Here is a 22,583-nt window from a genome sequence, read left to right as displayed (position 1 = left end):
GCGTGCTATGCCCTCCATGTGTGCATCTCTACATTCTCTACATGTGTCTCTGGCTCCTCCAGCCAGATACTCCTCTGGCTGGCTACTCTTCAGGCTGGCTACTCCTCTGGTCTGCCACTTCTCTGACCAGCTACTCCTCTGACTGGCTACTCCCCAAGCTGGCTACTCCTCAGGTCTGCTACTCCTCTGGATGGCTACTCCTCAGGCTGGCTACCTCTCAGGCTAGCTACTCCTCAGGCTGTCTACTCCTCTGGCCGGATAGGCCTCTAGCCGGATAATACCAAATGGCCATATCCCTATTCTCCTGTTCTCTCCTCTCTCATTCCCTGGGTAAGTGTTACCCCACACTGCCTGCTTTCTTTGCTCTTACTACAAAAGCCATACCTGTGTGCCAGGAATTCCTGTCAGCCATACTCTCTCCAATCACAGGGACAAGGGGCACCTTTGCTCTTGATTTGGAACATTTGTCTCTCTGACAAGTTTCTCATTCCCCTTGGGGATGTCCTGGATGGAAATTCTTGTCACTATGATATTTTATCCACCTTAGATACTGGCATTTCTGATATCTGTCCTGCAACAGCTGTCTGGGTCTCTCTACCACTGGCTCCTTTTACCTTGTCTCCTGCCTCTACTCCACATGCCCCAGATCCGTCTTGTCTCATCCACTCTGGAATCTCCCCGATGGCCTTGCCTCTGGCTATGTGCTCCCAAGTGTGTGTTATAAACTGTGTCTTCCACCTTACCTAGGAGCAAGTCATGTTCCTTTCCTTTTTAGGTCTTCTTTCCATTCAGTGTTAATAATATATTTATCTGTGGGTAAACATATATTCCAGTGTTTTAATGCTGTTATCCTGTAGGTAGGGTTTCTCTGTGGAGACATCTCTCTGGAGTTATGAGATATAAAGGACACAAATTGGTGTAGCTAGGTTTCCATGATCCTAGACTATTTGAAATACTCTAAACTACACATAAATTCTATCCTTACCGGGGCAATTTGAGTGTATGGATAGTTCACAGTCAGATCCCCACCCTCATAAAGCTGGAGTACACTTGGTTAAACAGAGACTGTTGGGAATGGGCGAGCACAGAGTCCAAAGGTGCGGTCCTCCTGCTGTTTGAAGCACCTGGTGAGGACACACAGATAAGAGCAGCCAGCATTATAATTGTCTGAAGCACGCTGGTTCATCTGCCTGACAGTGCTGCTTACTTCCTCCAGTGTGCACTACAGGAGAGAGGGGGAAAGGGCCTGCAACCTTTGGACATTTGTCCAGGGACTATTCTGCAGTGCTGGGGTGGGAACCAGGGCCTCCCATATTCTAGGAAAGCGCTGGACCCTGTGTCAGCCCCTCAGCTCCTCACAGAATTGGAGCAGTGGGACAGCCGGTTCTTCTGTGCAATCTAAATTGTAGAGGGCCGCTAAGGTTACACGTTGTGTTTTGTGATGATATCCAATTACGCAACTGAACAAATCCCTCTTCCTCTCATTGTAGAGATGGTTCAAGAAGAAGAGAGAGAAATTCTGGAGAGAGCACAATCCTTCAGGGCAAAGCAGTGCTCCTCCTGAGTCAGAGTCCACCCCTCCCTGAAGATGGTGCAGGAGACCTAGTGTGTCCCCGTTGAGCAGGGGACACTTGCACATGCATATTTGATCCCCACATGTTATTATCTCTTTCTGCCCTAACAAGTTGTGTTTGGAATAAATAGATTGTCAGTTCATTTGATTCTGTGTCATTGTTTGGTATGTATGGGAGTTATGGAGTTAATGCCATTTAAAGTAAATGAAATAGTCTCCTGTGGATGACATCCCTGAGTGACCATCAGTGAGCCTCTTACATCACAGGAGTTTGTCACGTGGTGTAGTGTGCTTACACTGACCCACACATTATTTTGTCCTCTATCATGATGTCCTTATCCTCTCCTTGACCATGCTGAACCACAGATGTGCAACAGGGACATGGAGTATCTCTTGGGAGAAGCAGCATTTACCCCGAAGGAGCGGGCTCTGGCCTGGCCTGGGATTTCATACCCACCATGGACCCTGAGAGAACCCTTTTTCTTTGTTGTTTTTTTTTTAATATTTCTTTGGTTTTTCTTTTCCTGTTCTGGTTGACAGTGTGTAAGTCGTGGTGAGGAGATATTTTTTGTCAAGTAAAGTCAAGCTAGACACATCTGTAAAGAGGGAATCTCCATTGAAAATTGTCTCCTTCTTTTCCCCATTCTGAGGGTTGTTTTCTGGTTAATGGTTGATATGGGAGGGAACCTCCCTCTCAGCTTGAGGACTCCCAGTCCAGGTCATCCTGCAGTCTATTACAAAGCAGGCTGAGCAAGCAAAGAGGAGCAACCCAGTAAGCAACATCTCTTCAGAGCCTCTGACTCAATGCAGGCCTTCAGTGCCTACCCTGACTTGCTTCCATGATATCCTGTATAGTCTAAGATGATATGAAACCGTTCGTTCCCAGTTTGCTTATGGTCTTGTGTGTGTGTGTGTGTGTGTGTGTGTGTGTGTGTGTGTGTGTGTGTGTTTGGTACAAATGCTGATTGGCCAATGACTAGGTTTCTCATCTGTTAGCTCAGTCTTGATTATCATAAATCTACATATTTTATAAGACTTATCTTTTTGGTCGCCTTCTATTGGTGTCATCCCTTGCCCCTGGATCACGTCACGCAGCTGGAGAAAGAGCAGAGGGGAAAGGGGGCCACTTCCTGCTTGTCTTTCCTTAAATATGAGTCTTCCTGCTATGCTGCTTCCTGCCTGGATCACCACTTCGTTACTACATTTCCCAGAATCCTCCGGCCTAACTTGCTGCCTGATTGGCCAAACAGAACTTTATTCAACAATCAATAAGATGAACATACACAGAAGTACATTCCCCATCATCTCTTTTTTGTATAAATAAACACAATGATAACTTATCTTTTATACTAACTGAAGAAAACTATAACAAAAACTATCTGTCTTCAACTCTATCAAAGATCACAGAAGGATAATCTATAAACTCTAGAATTGACAGAGACATCTCACTACCTGGACAGTCACCCAAAGTTCCTCTGTAACGTTGGGGAATCCATCTTCAGCCTATAGGCCACAGTGTGTCTGGCACACTTCTCCATTTCCACAGGAACTCTGAGTACTGTCTTGTTTTTTAAGTTCAGCAGTCACTTTCTTATGGTTCCTGCATGTCATTTTATACAGCCACAAACAGTCCAGACAAGAGCAGTTTCTTGCCCAAATGGCTAATCTTGCCATGTTGAAAACAGACTCCATAATGAGATTCTTCGATGCCCATCCTTTCTGACATAATTGGTGTGCTAGGAGCAGTTGTGTCTCACTGCCAAGAAAAATGCTAAACCATTTAAATGCCATATTTCTGTAGGTCTTTGATACCTATCCATCTCAAATACATCTGTGTCTATCTAGAAAACTAAAGTAACCTAATTATAAGTTCTGACTATTATAGGTAACTATATAACCTGTATTTAATTATGTATATCAGTTTTAAAAGATCTGTATAAACACAATACCTAAACAAGGGGAGACACATACATATCACATAATTGATCTTAAAAGATGTATCAATAAATGAAAATACATACCAATGCAAAGTATTCATTCCTAAATCCTATTCCCTTTTTTTTATTTAAAAAGAGATTGACTATGCTCATTATAATTTATAACCAACCCCATTTAAATGAAAGCAAATATTTATAAACAATATTTGGGAATTTGGGCATAGCTCATTCCAAACTGCTTCCTGATGATTGGGGGCAATGTCCATACCATGGGAATCATGATAAAAATAGATATCTGACCAAGCCCTGGTTTTTGTAGTCTGTAAGGCTGTATCATCTCAGCTTCAGGTGGTCTTGCTTGATAAAACCATATTACTCTGACAGGAATCCACAGCTTTTGATTTTCTATGGAAACACAAGCAAAAACTTTTTTCCAAGTAGCCTATCCTTAGACTTAAATTTTGAAGTCAAAGGATTTTTAAAATGTATAAGTTGGATTAATTTAGCAGCATTTATAATCAAATGTATTTTAGCAGAAGTAACTCTTTCCTCGGCAATCAAACAATTTAAAGACAATATAGCATATAGTATCCAGACTCTCTTTGTGTTTTCCATCTGTAGGTGGCTTTTCTATTATTCTATTTTACTTTCTTTTCTTTTTTTTTCCTGAGAAAGGGTTTCTCTGAGGAAATCTGCCTGTGTCTGCTTTTGGAGTGCTGGGATTAAAGGTGTGTGCCACCACACGCAGCTACTGTATTTCCTCCTGTTATTTTTTCTCTCACAAGCCTACATACATTTATTAATGTAGTGTAAAGCTTTAGAGGTTTTTCTTTATCTGGATCTGCCTTTATCATCTCGGAGTGCCAAGTCCAAACCTCCAGAGCACCGCGATGGTGCGAGCATGTGGAAGCTGCTCTGATGCCTCTCAGTGGCCCAACAGGGCAGGCTGTGGCGGGCGGCAGGTTTCCCTCTTCCTTTGGGAACCTTGGGGCATGGGGTCATCCCGCTCACTGACACCATTCTGTTACAATAAATCTTTCCTACAAAAGCCGCCCGAGCCCTAATGCCACGTGGGCAGTCTCTGCCAGCAGCCTGAGTTCTGCCCACCGATTTAGAGCCCAAATTAATGCATAGAGACTTCTGTTAGGTACAAATGCTGCTTGGCCAATGACTAGGATTCTCATCTGTTAGCTCAGTCTCAATTACCATAAATCTATATATTTTATAAGACTTACCTTATCGGACGCCTTGCATTGGGGTCCTCCCTTGCCAGTGGCTCACATCACACCTCTGGAGGCAGAGCAGAGGGGAAATGCGGGCTTGTGCTTTATTACAGAAGCAGAAAGCGAATTCAACCCAACCCAAATAAATAAATGGAGTAGTAATAGGGAAGTTGACTGTGGACAAAAGGGAGAACACGGCCAGAAGCAGAGACTTCTGGGAGAGTCCAGAGTCGTCATGAGCCTGAGCCACTTGAGGGGAGGGAGGGTGCGGAGAGGAGAGCAGCTGCTGAACAAGAGGGGAAGCCTGGGCCCAGAGACAGACCAAGGGATTAGAAGGAATAAAGACCAGGTTATATAGGGAAGGGTCGCTGGGGAAGGGCTGCCCAGGCCCACCGCTAGGGAAGTTAGGGTAGGAGGAGCAGAGTATGCCAGTCCAAGAGGCCCTGGAAAGGCAGGGACTGAGGGATGCAGGGCGAACCTGAAACCATTGTCTGCTTTCCCATGTTAAGCAGGCACCTCATTCTTTTGTCCCCTGTTTGAGACCTAACAGTGTGTGTGTGTATGTATGTATGTATGTATGTATGTATGTATGTATGCATATACATCTGTGTCTATGTGTGTGTGTATATATGTATGCATGTATATGCCTCTGTGTATATATAGTGAAAGGGTACACACACGTGTAGGTCAGAGGGTAACTTATATAGTTGGTTGTATTCCTCAACTCTACGAATCCTGGGAATCCAATATGGGTCATCAGACTTCCTGCCAAGGGCCATTATCCACTGTGCATCTCTCCAGCCCAGGAAGTGAGATATAAAACCACACCAGGCACAAAATAAAGTTTCTTTTTCTATCTCACAATGCTGGCTGCCCAGCCCTGAATTCCTAGCATGAGGAAGGCTGAGTCAAACAGCTCTCTGCTATTTCCACCAGCTTTGGCAGCAGAGTCAGATCCCGGGTAAACAACTGGAAGAAAACCAGAACCTAGGCCTGAAATCCCAGTACAAAGCACCTCACGGACACAAGGCTGGGTGTGACCTTGCTCTTCTGACCTCCATGCCGCCCCTTCCCATGGACTGGGCTTTTAGACGGGCACCACTCACTGTAACCCACTTGTGTTTACACATATTGTTAAATAGAAACTAATCATATTCACATTTCTTGTGCTTGAGTGTGTACATGCAGAAAAAGCAGTTCTATCAGAGACATTTTATGGTGCAAATGTCTATATTTTTATCAATTCTTATATTTTATGCATTTTCATTAGCATATAATTATCTGACTTCCCCCTTCCCTTCTCCCTCAATTTCTCCCATGTCCCCTCCTTCCAACTGTGTCCTTGCCTTCCCGACTACTCTCACAGTACCTGCAGGAGTGGCTGTCTTCTAAGACTCGTGGCCTCACTGGCCCTGGGATGTTGGCTAGGTCTCTAGTAGCAGGGATGATTTCCCTCCTATGGAGAGGGCCCTGAAATTCCAATAGACCACCAACATGTGAGTGTCACTTCCTACACCTCTAGCGAGACTTCTTGCTGGTCATCCTTGTGCTTCATATGTGTGGTTGTTGGGTAGCACTGTTAATGGCTTGCCTACCTTCGCAGCTTGCATAGCCTTTTCTTGTAGCATGGAAGACAGACACACAGCAAGGTGGCTTTCAGCTTCTATGCAGCTGCTGTACAGGGTCTTCCCCAACAGAGGCTCTCCTATGACTGCTGAGAGGCAACCTAGGGCAGCAGGACTTATCTGTATTTTGGGAGTCACTTGAAGTACTGGGCCTTGTATTGGGGTCATTGCCAGTTCTTCGAGAATGTTCTACATTGCCTTTTGAGCAAATTCACCCCCATGCTCTGCCAACTCCTCCCAGAGCCACTCACACCTCTCCACCCACCCTACCTTGTGTCCTTGAAAATACAAATGAACAACTCACCAAGTCCTATCCGTGCTGCCTGGCACTCTTGTTTGTGCGGCCATCCATGGTACATGGTCAGCCCAGCAGGGACTGGGCCTTAAAAGAATACCGACTATCCCTCTCCTGGAATCTGTGAATTGCAAGTAACTCCTCAGCTAGCAGGGGGCCTTCATGCCCAACTCTAAGTTTGTTTGACTTGAGCTCGCACAGACCTTGGCCATGCTCTCACAACTACTGAGAGTTTAAAGTGCAGGTGTCCAGCTATGTCAGGAAGCAATATTCCCTTGGAGCCATCCAGCAGCTTCAGCTCTCACTGTCCCCTCCCAATGTCCTCAATGATCCCTGAGCCTTGGGCTGAGCATTCCACAGTCCATGTACCTTGACCAGTTAAGACTCAAAGGTATTGGAAGTGCAAGACCTGCATATGCTCAAAACAGAACAAAATACCAGAGTGGGGAGGGGAGCTAGGTCAGAAGTCCCATGCCTAGCTGAGGACCTAGTGACATTTAATGGCTGCTGGGGAAGGAGCTCCAGTTTTCTTCAAGAATACTCAGTCACCTGCCAGGTCGACCACACTCCGGGCAATGTCATCATAGCCAAACCTATTTGGGCAACTCATATTGGATGAGATAGATTACAAAAACAAGAGGACATGGAGTTGGGTGTCTGGGGATGTGGGAGTGGTGTGACTGGGAGCAATTTGTGCATGGGGGTGTGTGTGAGAACATGGTCAAAATACATTTAATGGAATCTTCAATGAAGTATTATGAAAAAAAAAACAGATCAATGCATACAGTCTTTTCTTCCACCCTAGTACCCTCTTGAGGATTCCTGACTCTACTGAACACGGCTTGGAAAATTTATTGATGTCCCATTAAACTTGTGTGTCTTGTCCACCTCTTTCCTGGCCCTCGCTAGCAGCCGTGTGTCTGCCCTCAGTCCTGCAGAGGTACAGATGGTGTAGAGGGACATGTGTAGGGACAGATGCCTGCTCTCCCTACCCCGAAGTCCTAACCCTGAAACAGTTTATTTATTGAGACAGAGCTGTGCATGCCTCACTTGGGAGGGCTGCAATTCCTCTCCTTTACACCCTGCAGCCCTGCCCTCTGAACACACTAGTATGCTCTGTGTCCCTCCATTCTCATCACACAAACGTCGGCTTAGCTTACCGCCAGAGACCAGAGAGGGGGAGATTGTGCCCCTCATTCATGGGAGCAGAAGGGCCAGGGTTTCCTGCTGCTTCTCAACCTGGAGCACATGCCCACTTAGTGGCTGCTGTCTGACAAACTGTGGTTGCACACTTGCCTTGTAGGAGGCCCCACAGCCTGTTGCATAAAAGACACTTTCCATAAAAGTCTTCTTTTCAAAAGTGCTCATTAGATGGTCTGGAAAGATACTCCAGTGGTTAAGACAGTCTACTGCTCTTGCACTGGACTGGATTTGGGTGTCTGTCACCCACATGCCACTCGTACACACCTGCATGCACGTTCCCACACTCAGACCCATGTACACTCATACACTCATCACTAAAACAATCAAACAAATCTTAAGAAAGAGGACACTGATTAGAGCTTCTATTAGAAATTGGCTCTTTTATAATAGCTGAAGAAAACTATAACCATAACTATCTGTCTATCTAGCAAGCAGAAACAGGAAAGCTCCCCTGTTCCCCTTCCTCCTCTAGTGGCGCCATGTGAGCCACCTGCAAGAGAGGGTGCCAGCGAATGGCATCCTCTATAAGATAAGTCTTATGAAGTATATAGATTTATGATAATTAAGACTGAGCTAACAGATGAGAATCCTAGTCATTGGCCAAGCGGCATTTGAACCTAAAAAAAAAAAAAAAGAAAGAAAGAAAGAAAGAAAGAAAGAAAGAAAGAAAGAAAGTGTCCCGCATGCTCTGTATTTCTCGCCAGCAAGAAATCATACACGGGACACTCGGATCCTTCTGCAGACAAGCTTTTAATGCATCTTGTGAGGGGAGAGCATAAGCTTTCCAGAGCGGAGACTGAGCGGAGACACTGAACCAAGAAAACCATCCCTTATAAAGGCTGACCAGCCGCCTGGGACGTGTTACCCTATGAATGGCTTCAGCTCCTCAGGCCAAAATGAGCCACGGGATAGGCAGAGATCAAAGGAATGGAAATTACCCAGCGCCTGTGAAGTAATTTACATCTTGGTGTCATGGATAATGCGGGAACCGGCTCCCTACATATCCCCCTTTTTATATTAATTAATGAAAAGGCTTTATATTTTTACAAGCAAATAGGTCACCCATATGTTGAGGGATAGAGGCAGAGGTTGAACCTTCCCAAAATCAAACATTAAGACTGTGTACAAGAGTCGCCATCAGGCTGTTAGCTTGACCCGAAGTGCTCTCGACCTGTCCTCTGCCGTTTTTCTGGGAAAGGGAGTCTCAGGGCAGGTAACCCTTATGCAGGTCAACGTACCTCCCAGAGAAGCCTGCATAATAGGCAACTCTGTGCGATGCCTTTGCTCAGCATCCCTCATTGGGGCTGCCCAAACCAGACACTCTACCCTGTGCAATGAGCCTAGGCTCCGGGTGTGCAAGAGCTGTCTGGCCGGCGGCCTATTGCTTAAGCATAGTTAGCCAAAATATAAGCGCTTGGGTGATCTCTTGGTTTGAGCCCTGGAGCTTACATGCCAGCCAAAAGTAACATCAATCCGCAAACGGCTGCATCAAACAATCCCACCCCCACCCCTTAAGCAGTGGCCATCTCTCCGCCAAGGACAGGAGTTAATCTGGATAACAATAGCGGCTCTCAGCTCCCGGGGAGAGGGTGGAGTTCCGACTTTTGAAGGTCTGAAGGGGCTCTTCGGGTTGAGTCTTTCTGGGATCCACAGGGGATTTTCTTCATCCTGTGGGAAAACACAATATCGCTCCCCTGGATCTTATGAGAATAGGATCCGGGCCTCTCCAAAGATCAGTTAAGATATCTTTCCATTTTACCATTTCCTTTTGGCCTTTTAGGTTTTGAGGTGAGACGCTTGGCCCGAGCGTCAATGTTTATGAGGCTTTAAAGCCCCAGGCATTCCAGGCCTTTAAGAAGTGTTGAATAGCAGGCATGGCCTTTTCCCCTATCAAAGACTGGGAAAGCCATCTGCAATTTTGGCAGCCGATATCTATCGGGGTGGTATCGTGCTGTCTCCTCCTCTAGCTCTGCTTCCTTGCTAGAGTCTAAAATCTCAGAGTCTGAGCTGCTTAGCTCCAAGGCCTCTAGTTTCATTGTAGGGCAGAGGCTAGGTTTTGAGTCTTTATTTCTCTTAAATTTACCGTGATGTGACCGGTTATTCCCTATTTTCTCTTCCTCCATTTTTGTTTCTTTTTCACCTAGCTGAGCTGTTTCCTCTAAAACTTTATATCTTGAGCTTTCAGAGTCATCAGAGCTATCAAGATTTAAAGCTTTAAACTTATTTATAGAATCATCTAACAAATTATTCACTCCCTTGTCAGTAGACATCCCAGGAGGTCCTTTTTTCTTATTTATTGCTGTTTCTCTTAACAAATTATTCACTCCCTTGTCACTAGACATCCCGGGAGGTCCTTTTTTCTTATATTTTATTGTTAGGCGCGCCCCATCTCTCACCACATTCGGTTTCTGATATGTAATTCTGGACTTCTTTAAGATTGCTACAACAGTGAGAAAAGTCAAAATAGCTCCTAGTAAAAGCACAGAAGCCTCTATATTAACCTCCCAAAATAGCAACATTCCCAAGCCAAAGTCCAGAAAAAACATACCTCTCCGAATTTACCACCCTGCAGTTCTGAATCCGCCTTGTAGCCAAGGGGTCTCCGCGGTGCCGGAGATGTTCACATGTTCCCGGGTTTCGGCACCATATGTCCCGCGCGCTCTGTATTTCTCGCCAGCAAGAAATCATACACGGGACACTCGGATCCTTCTGCAGACAAGCTTTTAATGCATCTTGTGAGGGGAGAGCATAAGCTTTCCAGAGCGGAGACTGAGCGGAGACACTGAACCAAGAAAACCATCCCTTATAAAGGCTGACCAGCCGCCTGGGACGTGTTACCCTATGAATGGCTTCAGCTCCTCAGGCCAAAATGAGCCACGGGATAGGCAGAGATCAAAGGAATGGAAATTACCCAGCGCCTGTGAAGTAATTTACATCTTGGTGTCATGCATAATGCAGGAACCGGCTCCCTACAAGAAAGAAGAAAGAAAAAGAAATTGGCTCAAGGGCAGGGCGTTGGAGGAGCATGCCTTTAATCCCAGCACTTGGGAGGCAGAGGCAGGTGGATCTCTGTGTGTTGGAGACCAGCCTGGTCTACAAGAGCTAGTTCCAGGACAGCCTCCAAAGCCACAGAGAAACCCTGTATTGGAAAAAAAAGAAAGAAATTGGCTAAATTTGTATCATCCATCACATCATGTCTCTATTTACCTCTGGAAAAATTACATTCAAGTTCACCCAGGTTTTCCATTTAAATCCATTTTAGAAATGCTCCCCAACCCGTCATAATTGCCATCCTAAGATTATAAGCATTGTGACATTAGAGCCTGTAGCCATATGGGAGGTCCGGCTGGTCTTAGGAACCCCAGAGGCTAGGCTGGGCCTAGGGAGCCCAAGTCTTTAACTTCAGAAGCAGACTTCAGCTTTTCTGGAGCACAGGCTGGATGGAGGGACCACAGCACCAGCTCCTGTATGGGCTTACGGGCAAGCTGGCCCTAGGACCCAGAGGACAGACCTGATCTAGGAAGCCCAGTCTGCACCCCCTCCCAGGGGCTCTGTATCCTGATCTACAACTCATGTCTTCAACCTCAAGCGTGAAGCAAAGAGATTATAATAGAAACAGTTGAGGCTTTTTTCCTCTCAAAGCACAACCCCATGATGTACTTTCTTCTTCAAGGCCACACCTGAAACAGCACCACCAACTGGGGACCAATATTCAAATGCCCTAGACTACAGGGACATTTATCACTCAAACTCCACATGGATTGCCTAAATTTCATGAACTGATGTGGTAAGATCTATCTTAACTCTGGGTAGCCCAATTCTATGACTCAGGCTTTCTTAAACTTAAGAGGATAAAGTAAACAGACAACAAGCTTCCATGAAACTTTTCTTCCTGACTGTGAGTGCAATGTGATCAGCTACCTTGAGCTACTCCCATCGTGATGTCTCTCTATGATGGACTGCATCTTGGAAGTCTGACTCAAAATATACCCTTCTTTAATTGCTTTTGTCATGTTATTTTGTCATAACAATCTGGTGCCAGTATCTGGAAAGATTTCTAGAGCAGCTGGCCTCTAGTCTCTGTTGGAATTCAGAAGAATATTTTCAATTACATTCAAATGAGTGTCTCAGCAACAGTATAGATGAACTTGCCACTGAGATTGAGGTCAAAGAGGCAAAAAGCAAAAGCTTCCTCCTTTCATGTCCTTTGGTGTGGGATGCTACCAGAAGGTATGTCCCAGATTTAGGGTGGGTTTTCTCATCTCAAATAAATCAATCAAGAAAATCCCTCATAAGTCTAGCTAGCTGCTTGGACTTTAGTTGATTCCTGATCTAGTCTAGTTGATGACCAAGCTTAGCCATGATAGCCAACCTCTACAAGCTCCTGGACAGTATGCCCAAAGGTATATTCTGTTGTTCCAGTCCAGAACCATCTGATTCCTGACCTGTGACTTGTTTCGGCAGCCACTCTAGACCTACAATGGGGATGTATAATTGTCGTCATCTTCCTCCTGACCTGCCTGTTGACCTGACCTTACACAGGCATGGGTTAGTCCCCTAGCTATGCTGGAGTTCATCTAATGCTTATTTATAGCTGCAAAGCAGAAGATACATGGAAGAGAGTAGTTCAGGTCCATTGAATATCCAGGTCCATGATGCCAGAGAGATGGAGTGTTTCCAGTTGGAAAAATTACATTCAAGTTCACCCTGCTTTTCCATTTAAATCCATTTTAGAAATGCTCCCCAATCTTTCATAATTGCCATCCTAAGATTATAAGCATGTGACATTAGAGCCTGTAGCCAAATGGGAGGTCCGGCTGGTCTTAGGAACCCCAGAGGCCAGGCTGGGCCTAGGGAGCCCAAGTCTTTAACTTCAGAAACAGACTTCAGCTTTTCTGGAGCACAGGCTGGATGTAGGGACCACAGCACCAGCTGCTGTATGGAGGGACCACAGCACCAGCAGCTGTGTGGGCTTACGGGGGCAACCTGGTCCTAGGACCCAGAGGACAGACCTGATCTAGCAAGCCCTGTCTGTACCCCCTCCCAGGGGCTCAATATCATGATTCACAACTTCAGAAGAAGAGTTTGGCTTTACCAGAGGCCAGGCTCTATCTACAACCCCTTAGTCTCAATAACCCCAGTCGGTACACCTTACTGGACCTGAAGGTATGCTTGTCACCAGAACCCTTAGGCCAGAAGACCATAGAGAAAACAGAAACCAAATGATAAAACACCCATCTAACAAAGATAAATGCAGGAATCAGCACCTAGATCTATAACCCCCCCAAGTTCAGATGCCTAAATGGCAGTGTAAGTACACAAACAACAACAACCAGGGCAATAAGGCATCACCAGTGCCCAGCTATCCCTCAACAACAAGACCTGAGCAATCCAACACAGCTGAAACAGAAGAAAATGCCCATAAAAAGACTTTATGAAGATGATAGAGAACCCTAAAGAAGACATAAACAAATCCTTATAGAAATGGAGGAAAAGACAAAAAAAAAACATGGATGAAGTCAATAAACCCCTAAAAGAAAGCCAAGAAAATATTATAATCTATGCTTAATCTTTGGTAATTTTTAAAATATACTTTTATTTCTAATTTAATTTTTGAGATATTCAAAAATATATTCTGTCAAGTTGAATAAAAAAACCATATATATATATATATACTTTTAATTTTTAATTTAAATTCTTTAATTCCTACTCATATTTACATATCCATCCCCTTCATTTCCTCACCCGCCCATCCTCCCATGTTCCCCCCCACCCCCCTACCACCCCCAACTCCTCCCCAGGGATAGTGGGGCCCTCCACTAGGGACTTTCAAAGTCCCTCACATCATTTGGGGAAGGGCTTAGGCCCTCCTTGCTGTATCTGGGCTGCAGTAGTATCCCTCCATAGGAAATGGGCTCCCAAAGTCCATTTGTGCTCTAGGGTTAAACACTGGCTCCACTGTTAGAGGTCCCATAGACTGTCCTGGCCTCCTAACTGGTACCCACATTCAGAGGGCTTGGTTCAGTACAATGCTGTTTCCCCAGCTTTATGACTAGGGTCTCCATGCTCTCACTAGGTCAGGCGAACTGTTTCTGCAGCACCTTCTTGGCTTCTTTGCTTATCCCTCCTCCTTCTCCACAACTGGATTCCAGTAGTATGGTTCAGTTATATACACTTTTATTATCTATTACATTTATTACATAGATTTCAAACAAGTTTTTGATATATCATGTTAACTGTACATAGCTTTTCACGAACTCCTACCTCTCACTGTAAAATCAGAATGGATATATATATATATATATATATATATATATATTATATATATATATGGTTTTCCTGCAGCTAATGTTGATGGTTGGGATTGGGATTTGTATGTTTATGTGTTGTTGTTGTTGTTTTGATCTCAGGATCTCATGAAGCTCAGGCTAGCCTGTTACTGCCTATATGCCTAAGGATGACTTTGAATCTGGGTGATGGTTTTATATGGGTGTGCCACCATGCTAGACTCAAACATTTTCAAGTAGCAGTTGTTTCTGGCACACTGATCCTGGTCACAGACATAACTGATACCTAGTTTATAAATAATTGTCTTACATAAAATGAAAACAGTTCTCTTACTTTCTTTTCCTATTTTACATGCCAGCTATTGCTGCCTGGTGTCCTCCAAGCATAGCATAGCTGATGCCTCCTTGAAATCATAGAAGATGTGTTTCCACCAGGGAGACCCTCACAAGATTGATTCCATTAACATTCCCTCCTGGAGGTGATGGGGAGCTTATGAGACAGCACGGGAGTTCACAAGGAGACTGAAAGCCACTAAGTAGGGAGTGATCAACCTTCCATTCATGCCAAAGCATGTAGAGTAGTTAATTCATGCTTCTGGGGAGACAGACTTCTGTTGGGTGGTTTACTTGTCCAGAACTTTCCCGGGCTACTGTAAGTAAACTCACACCTGTGTTCCACTATGTAACTCCAACTGGTTCATGGAACTAAACTTGAGTGGGATTCCATAGGGTCTAGCTAGCCAGGTGCTCCGATACTGAACACACCCTGCTTTCATCTGCCCGAGGTATCTGAACATTTAGAAAAAAGTTTCTACTATGTGGTTTAGGATAACATTATAAGCTCTCCACAAGGGTATTAGTGTCTAATGTGCAATTGTCTGTAACAAATCTATTTCTTCTGAGACCCTGCCGCACCCAAGGAGAGTGATGGTAAAATATTCCAAGCTTCCTGCTACCATGTGGGAAAGACAAGGCAGGCTGAGGTGGTAGATCATTTGGTAAAGTGCTCAAGCACGAGGACCAGAGCTACATTGTCATAACCACGTAGAAATTGCAGGCATGCTTGCTCTCATTTGTAATCTCGGCACTGATGGGGTCAGGGTACGTGAGTTCCTAGGACTTGCTAGCCAGAGCTATTCTAGCCTAATTTGTGATCTCCAGGCAAATGAGAACCTGTCTCAAAGGAGATGGTCAGAGTTCCTGAAGATGTGCCTGCATTTACACATGTGCACACACAGGATGTATATATACACACACTGTAAAAAGACCATAGAGATAAAGGGCAACTCTTAACACATTCACTTAGGCCTATAAAGTCTTATCAGGGAGTTTACAACAAAGACTTAAGGGAATCTCAGCACACAATAGGTAATTCTAATAGGTTGTAACCAATCTTAACAGTATTAACAATGCTAAACAGTGTAAATGGCCCCAGTGCCCCAGAGAGATGTGAGCCCCTGTGATAAGTCTGAGTCTTTAGCAGCCTCTTTGTGCTCTTCAGTATCCTACAACAAGAGACAGTGGGATCGTGCCAGGCTCAAACATCTGCCTTTGTGAATATTCAGACGCAGAGGACTTCTGCATGATCATATTTGCTTTATTTATGTCAAGTACCAGCTGTCCGGTGTAAAATTCTAGGCCAAGAGGTATTCACCGACATTTCTCACCAGACTCCACTCCCTGCAAATCTGTCTGGCACAGTTGACCATGTCCCATTCTCTGGGAAGATATCTTACCAAGGCCAAAGTAATCAGTGGGCCTGCATCTTAGAATCCCAAATGTAAACCCCCACATTCCCATGGGTTGTGTCCTTCTTGCAAGCTCATTGCAAGCTCCAAGTGCTGTCACTGGTTGTATCTGAAGAGGCTCAACTCACAGTAAATGGCATTGAGAAGGCAGGCAAGACAGGATGTCTGTGACTGACTAGATACATTGTAATCTGGTCCAGGCCAGAAGCAAACACTTCCAGGTCATGGGTCACTGCTCTTGTTCCCTTCCACAGGCTTGGGCTTAGACTCTACAGGGGCATGAGCACCATTCCCGGTATGGAAGTTCAAGACATCACGCACTCGTCTCATCTGGAAGTTGGTGAGCATGGACAAGAAAGAAATGGTCAGTATATGGATGCCATAGGTGCTCGAATTCTCTCTGTTACTTTACAGATGACTGTGGACAGACACTTAGCAGCTCTGTCTGCAGCCGTTCCCTGTGCCTTCCTATTCACCCTGGACTCTGATTCCCTGCTCATTCTCTTTTTTGTTTCCTCTTTCTAGGAACAAGTGTGTGGATAATTCTGCAGGATATGGAAGGAAGTCAGCAGAAAGAGTGTGGACAAGGCGGCCCTGTGTTGGGGGCCACAGCAGGAGGAGAAGGTGCAAAGGAAGAATTCAGAGACGAAGCTCCTGCTGGCACTGCAGCCTTTGTGGATGGCAGGAATCATGGTGGTGGGACCAGCAGCAATAGCCAGAATAAAGGCCAACAAGAGGAGCCCATCCCTGGGAGCACAAAAGGCCACCAGGCTCTACCACATCCACCAGGCCAGCAGCAGCGCCGTCGCCACAGGTTCACTCCCTTCCAGCTGCAGGAGCTGGAGCGCATTTTTGAACGCAATCACTACCCTAGTGCTGAAACAAGGTAAGAAGATTGGCTTGTGCTGGGAGCACTGAGTGCTCCAAGAAGGCCTCTGGATCTTTCCCAGGCCCTTCGATAGCCCCTATTAAAATAAAATCTAGCTGCAGACTCCAGGCCCCCAGTCTTCTGCACTTGGGTTCTGGGTGAGGAGGTAGGGCAAACAGGAATTATGATATTTTCGTGAAGTGTTTAAATGATTCAAAGTAAGGCTAGAACGGGGGTGAAAAGTCTGAGGGTGGCTGAGGAAATAAAGGTTGGTCTTTGTTTACAATTTCACTGAATTGTGCATCATGTAGTTTCTGCATTAAGTTATATTTTATAAGTGCACTGGAGCATTTTTCTTAAATCACTGATTTCATTGTTACTGTTGAATATTTTGCAGGGTGTGGGAGGGAGTATTCTTCTCCTTAAAATTTCTACACAAGAAAAAAAATCTATCCCTAAAAGCAAGATAAAGTGTTGGGTATGGTAGCTTGCAGCCCAAGCCATACAGCTGAGGCCAGAGGCTCATTGCAAGGTCCAGGACATCGTGGGCTATAGCCTGAAATGTGATCGTAGTCAGTCAATCAATCAAAGCCATGGTGGTAATCCTTTAGTCCTTGTTTGTAATCCCTCCACTTGGGCAGTTGGGAGCTGGAAGCATGAGGGTAAGAAGTTCAAGGTCATCCTCAGCTACATGGCTCCAGGAGGCCTGTGCCAAGAGACAAATAAAAGCAACCCCCACCCCGGAACCGAGATCCCAGAAGTGCAGCTCAGCAGCTTGCCTTTTCCTCTCCTCCCCCAATCCCCTCTCCTTCCTCCTCCCCCTCCTTTCTCCCTCCACCTACCTATCCTCTCCCCCTCATTTCCTTCCTGTCCTGCTGATACAGGAACTGACTCTATAGCCCAGGTTGGCCCCGAACTTTCAGAGCTTGGTTCAGTTCCCTCATTCTGGCAGAAAAAGGTTATGAGACTTTTCAACACTGTGCCTGTTGTAGCTTTAGTATTTTGTTCCCTAAGAATCAGCAGGTTGAACAATTTCGCATGGTAGTTGAACATTAGGAATTCCATTCTTCAATTTGAGTTTATCTTTTCAGTGTGACGAAGTTCCTAAGACCTCCTTTCCTCTGTGTATCTTTGTTCTCAGGTTTTGTTGTGCTTTCCCTTTTGTAGGCAGAGTCACAGGCCTTGACACATGCTGATGTCAGGAACATTTCTATTTGAGTGATTTTCAAATTGTGCCAGAGTGTCTTAGGGACCAATTCAGTTTATCACATTTCTATCAGTAGCACATAGAAAATGAAGTAGAATCGTTGGTCGAAATACCTTTTCAAAGCCTCAAAGTCCTCAAGGTGAGTGTCAATGAAGGGAAGTGGGCCAAACATTTAAAAACAGATGTAACATGCCTTTCATCGTGCCAAATTCTGAACATTTGCAACTCTTGCCCACAGAAGGGTGCTCGCAAGATGGATCGGTGTAACGGAATCCAGAGTGCAGGTCAGTAACTAGAAAAAAAGACAGCATTCCAGAACTTGCTTCAGGTCCTGGGCACCTTTGTCCCATTGGGTGAAGTTGTTGTGTGGGTTGTTTACTTCTCCCTATCTGGGAAATGAGGGCTTTTATTTTGTGCCAGGGTTTCTCTACATAGCCCTGGCTGTCTTGGAACTCGCTATGACACCAGGCTGGCTTCCCTCACATAGATCTGCCTGCATCTACCTCCAGAATGCTGGGAGTAAGGCATGCACCAAGATGCCCAGCTGGGAAATGAGTTTTGAACGTCGTCAGTTTTATATATGGGAGATGGAATAAGAAACTTCCACAATATCAAAATGTCTCGTTTTCAGAGGGAACATGACTTCCTAAATGAAAAATAAGTATTGAACTGTTACAGAGTTCATGACCCCTGGGAGAAAACAAGAACAAAACAACCCCTCCCCCCCAAAAAAAACACAAAGACTCAATCTGAATTATAATTAGTTAAATTATTAAAGCTACTAGCAGGACAGCAATCTCTAAGCCAAATTTGAGTTTTCCCTGTGAAAGGGGGTAAGGGCGAAAAGCACAAGAAGACCCTGAACACAAGTAAGCCAGGAGCTGTTCTGCTCCACTGTAGTCAAGGCAACCTCAAACTAGTGCTTGAATGTCCACATGCACAGGTTGCAAAAGCCAAAGAGCACTTAGTCTTATAATATCAAGTAGATGGTCACTGCTGGACATTTTCCTGTGTGGGGATCACTAAGTCATGGTTACTGGGAACTTATTTTCCAGGGACTGGAGTCATCGACAAATGGCTACCCGTGGGTACCCAGATGGATGCGTAGCATAAAATCCATAAAATCGAGTTTCTTTAGCCTTCACTGAACCAGTTTTATTCCTTAAACATAAAGAGACTCTGTATTATATGTATGTATTTATGAGTAAATTGCTACTGCAATTTCTAAATTTCAAAAATACACATTCATTATATGTACAAAGAATTGTACTAATTATGTAGATGTATAGGGCATACATACACATAAAGATATGTTCAACTCCAATTCTGGAGTCCTTTTAGGTAGCATTTCTGTGGAGAGTCATATTAAGGTTAAGGTTACCATATAAGTCATGGAAATTAGTGTGGTTTAGGGAATTCATGACAATGACTTTTTGAAATACCAAACTATATTAGCACTCCATACTTACAGAAGGAATTCATAAACATTCAGGCATTAGAGTGCAGAATCAACTAAACAGACTGGTGGAGATGAGGAAAGCCTCAGGTCCCAACACTTAGCTTTCTTACTGTTATGTCTCAGTTCCTGGAGAAACCATTCAGGCACTTTAATTTTCTGAACCTCACTGGTGTGGCCTGGAAACACCACTAACAAGCTAGATTGCACATTCTAGTAGAGGCTGACAAGGGTGAGCAATCCTTGGAAATTTGTTCAGGAAGCTAAGCAACCTAAAAGAAATAAATCTTTTTAGCTGAGCTGAGGAGAGTGGAAACACTAGGAAAGGACGCGTGCCATGCTTACACTGTACGCTGCAACTGCTTGACGCCACTGCATGCGTCTGTGATGATTTTTTGGGAGAAAAAGTTTGTGTAAGAATGTAGTCTGTTTAACTTGTTGAGAGCAGAGAGCAGTTGTCACATGCGGCAACTTAAAGACTTTTAATTGCTCAGGCAGTGCCATTACTTACTAACTGTGACTGCACAGGAAAGCACAAGCTGTACAGTGTACACCAGAAAAGGCAAAGAGAAAGGCAGGAACATACACACCATGATGACATCCTTAGCTTTGTTGCTCAGAACCCCCTGTGGTACAGTAATGGAAATGTTGTGCAGATCCGATTATGATGTTTCTAGAATGTCAGAGCAATACAGAAGGCCCCTGAAGCTGTATCTCAAGGCCATAGGCCAGGATCACAAGCAGGCCTGGCTCATGTGGAGTTTCAGAATGTCACCTTCTCAAGTAAAGTGCCATCTGGAGAACTAAGACACAAGACACAGGCTCAGCTGTGTTGTCCCTCCCTCTGTTTACCTAGTGTGCTCTCAATGGCATTCTGAGGGCAAAGTGACCTGACCACCATGAGTAAGGCAGAAAGCCAATGTTCCCATCTAACCAACTTTTCAATGTACCTCCAGCAAGCCTTCCATGATCATCTTGTCATCCTTTTTGTTCTATCATCTTTAAAGTTGTGATGTGAAATCAGTGATATAAATAGCTGACATGTGGCATATCTGGTGTATGACCCACATGTGGAGAACCTCTGAGTTACAGAGGAGCAGTGGGCAGAGTGCATAGCCAACACAAGGGAGGTAAATGTAGTACTTTTTGTCATGTTCTCTCTCTCTCTCTCTTTCTCTCTCTCTCTCTCTCTCTCTCTCTCTCTCTCTCTCTCTCTGTGTTGTGTGTGTGTGTGTGTGTGTGTGTGTGTGTGTGTGTGTGTGTGTGTGTGTGTGTGTACTTGTACTTACTAGGAGCTAAATGCCCTGCCCTTACAGAATTCCGAATTCTCAGGCCATGATAAAAGGGCATTTCTGTAGTGTGTTGCTGCCCACCAGAGGAGTTGGCAGGCCAGAAATAAGCTATTTTTGTTTCTGTTGCATCTTTAAGCAGACACACAAGTCAAGAAAAGGAACCTGGAGCCACCTGGCCAAGACCCTCCTTACCTTGTAGATCAGCAGTTCTCATCCTGTGTGTTGCAACCCTTTGGCACTGGGGCGGGGGGCGGGAGGAGGCAGAATCAAACGGCCCTTTCATAGGGGGTCACATACCAGATATCGTACATATCAGATATTTACATTATGATTCATAACAGTAGCAAAATTACAGTTATGAAGTAGCGATGAATTAAGTTTATGGTTGAGGGGCCGCCGCACCAGGAGGAAGTGTGTTAAAGGCTTGCAACATTAGGAAGGTTGAGACTCACTGCTCTAACTTTTCAACGCATTGGTGTGGACTTTGTAGAGTGGATACCCTGAGGGAAAAGGACTCCAAATATGATGGGTGGCCAGGAAAGTTGCAGCAAACAGGGAAAGGAGCTTTTCACTCACAATCCACAGCTTGGAAGCATTCTAATGGTTGGTTAATACAATGGAACCCTCATTAAGGGAGTGGTTAGAGGACTGGGAAACTATATGTCTGCCTTTTGCCTTTCAGAGTTCACTGAAATTTTGAGACTAGTCTTTTTTTAGACACCTCATCGCAGAAATGACCAACAGTAACTCATAAGCTGTATCTGCACCTTTTTCTTGAAGAAGGCATTGAAATATAATTGGAGTTGAGCATGGTGGCAAACATCTTTAATCCCAACACTCGGAGGAAAGGTTGGGCGGGGAGGTCTCTGAATTCGAGGTCAGCCTGGCCTACAAAGTGAGTTCTAGGACAGCCAGGGCTACAAACCGTGTCGCTGAAAACCAATATATGTATTTGAAGAGGAGAGTCAAAGTCTCCAAAACTTTGCCACAGGACTGATGCTAGGGAGATTTGTTGAAGGATGGGGTATGGTGTTATCTGTTGTAGGGCATTCTTCGGGGTTACTTTTTGCAGTACTGAGGATAGGGCCCAGGGCCGCACACAGTCTAGCAAGCATTGTTCCCTGTGCTGCACCCTCAGTCCCTCATGGAATTAGAAGTAGTGCAATGAGAAAGAAGGTTCTTTCATGGAATGTCAAAATCTCACTGGCATATAAACTTACACGATGTGTTCTTCAGCTATGATCCTCGCTATTTAGTGCACTAAGACAATCACTTTCTTTCATTGTAGAGTTGGTTTAAGAGTAGGAGAGCCAAATACAGGAAATGGCTGAGGATGTAAGTGCCCTGAAGGGCTCCTCGTGGTGCCCGCTGCACCTTTCCCTGAAGACTGTGGAGGAGCCCTAGAAAACCACTCTTGCCCAGGACACGGAAGTACATAGGTTTCTGCTGCTAGCAAGGCATTTTTTTACTCCCTGTCTATCTCACCCTTGTCTCCTCAGCACTTCTATCTGCAATAAAGGGGTGAAATCGCAATGTATTTGCTTCATGAGTCTTTTATAATTAGTGTGATACGTGTGTGTAAATTATCAATAAAATGCTACTTACATAGAAAGGCAAAGTCCTTTTCCACAAGGTAACACTGATGAGGGTCTCCCATGAGTTTCCCAAGTGTGAGAGCGGGCTTTCTCAAACCACTTATTCTCACCCCCGTAATAGATCTGTTTGCTTTTTCAGGACTGTTGGAGAAGACAATGTTTTTTCCTCCCAGCATTCTGTTTTAGTGTGTGTATGTGGGAATTTTATTTTAGGTTTGACACACACAAAACATTATAAAAATGAAGCCAACATTCTTTGAAGCTGCACTGAAGA

General features: G+C 44.8%; 1 protein-coding gene across 1 annotated transcript; it reads left to right on the top strand.

The window, feature by feature from the left end:
• The first annotated feature begins 16,188 nt into the window (after window positions 1-16,188).
• On the top strand, window positions 16,189-22,053 carry LOC113837816 (homeobox protein aristaless-like). Its single transcript, XM_027433538.1, has 4 exons — window positions 16,189-16,231; window positions 16,417-16,777; window positions 18,205-18,250; window positions 22,003-22,053. Exons 1-4 carry the CDS (start codon window positions 16,189-16,191, stop codon window positions 22,051-22,053), a joined length of 501 nt encoding a protein of 166 aa, XP_027289339.1.
• The last annotated feature ends 530 nt before the right edge of the window (window positions 22,054-22,583 follow it).

This window comes from Cricetulus griseus, chromosome X (assembly GCF_003668045.3).
Source record: "Cricetulus griseus strain 17A/GY chromosome X, alternate assembly CriGri-PICRH-1.0, whole genome shotgun sequence".
In the NCBI taxonomy this organism is placed as follows: domain Eukaryota; kingdom Metazoa; phylum Chordata; class Mammalia; order Rodentia; family Cricetidae; genus Cricetulus; species Cricetulus griseus.
This window is presented reverse-complemented; position numbering and strand designations above follow the sequence as displayed.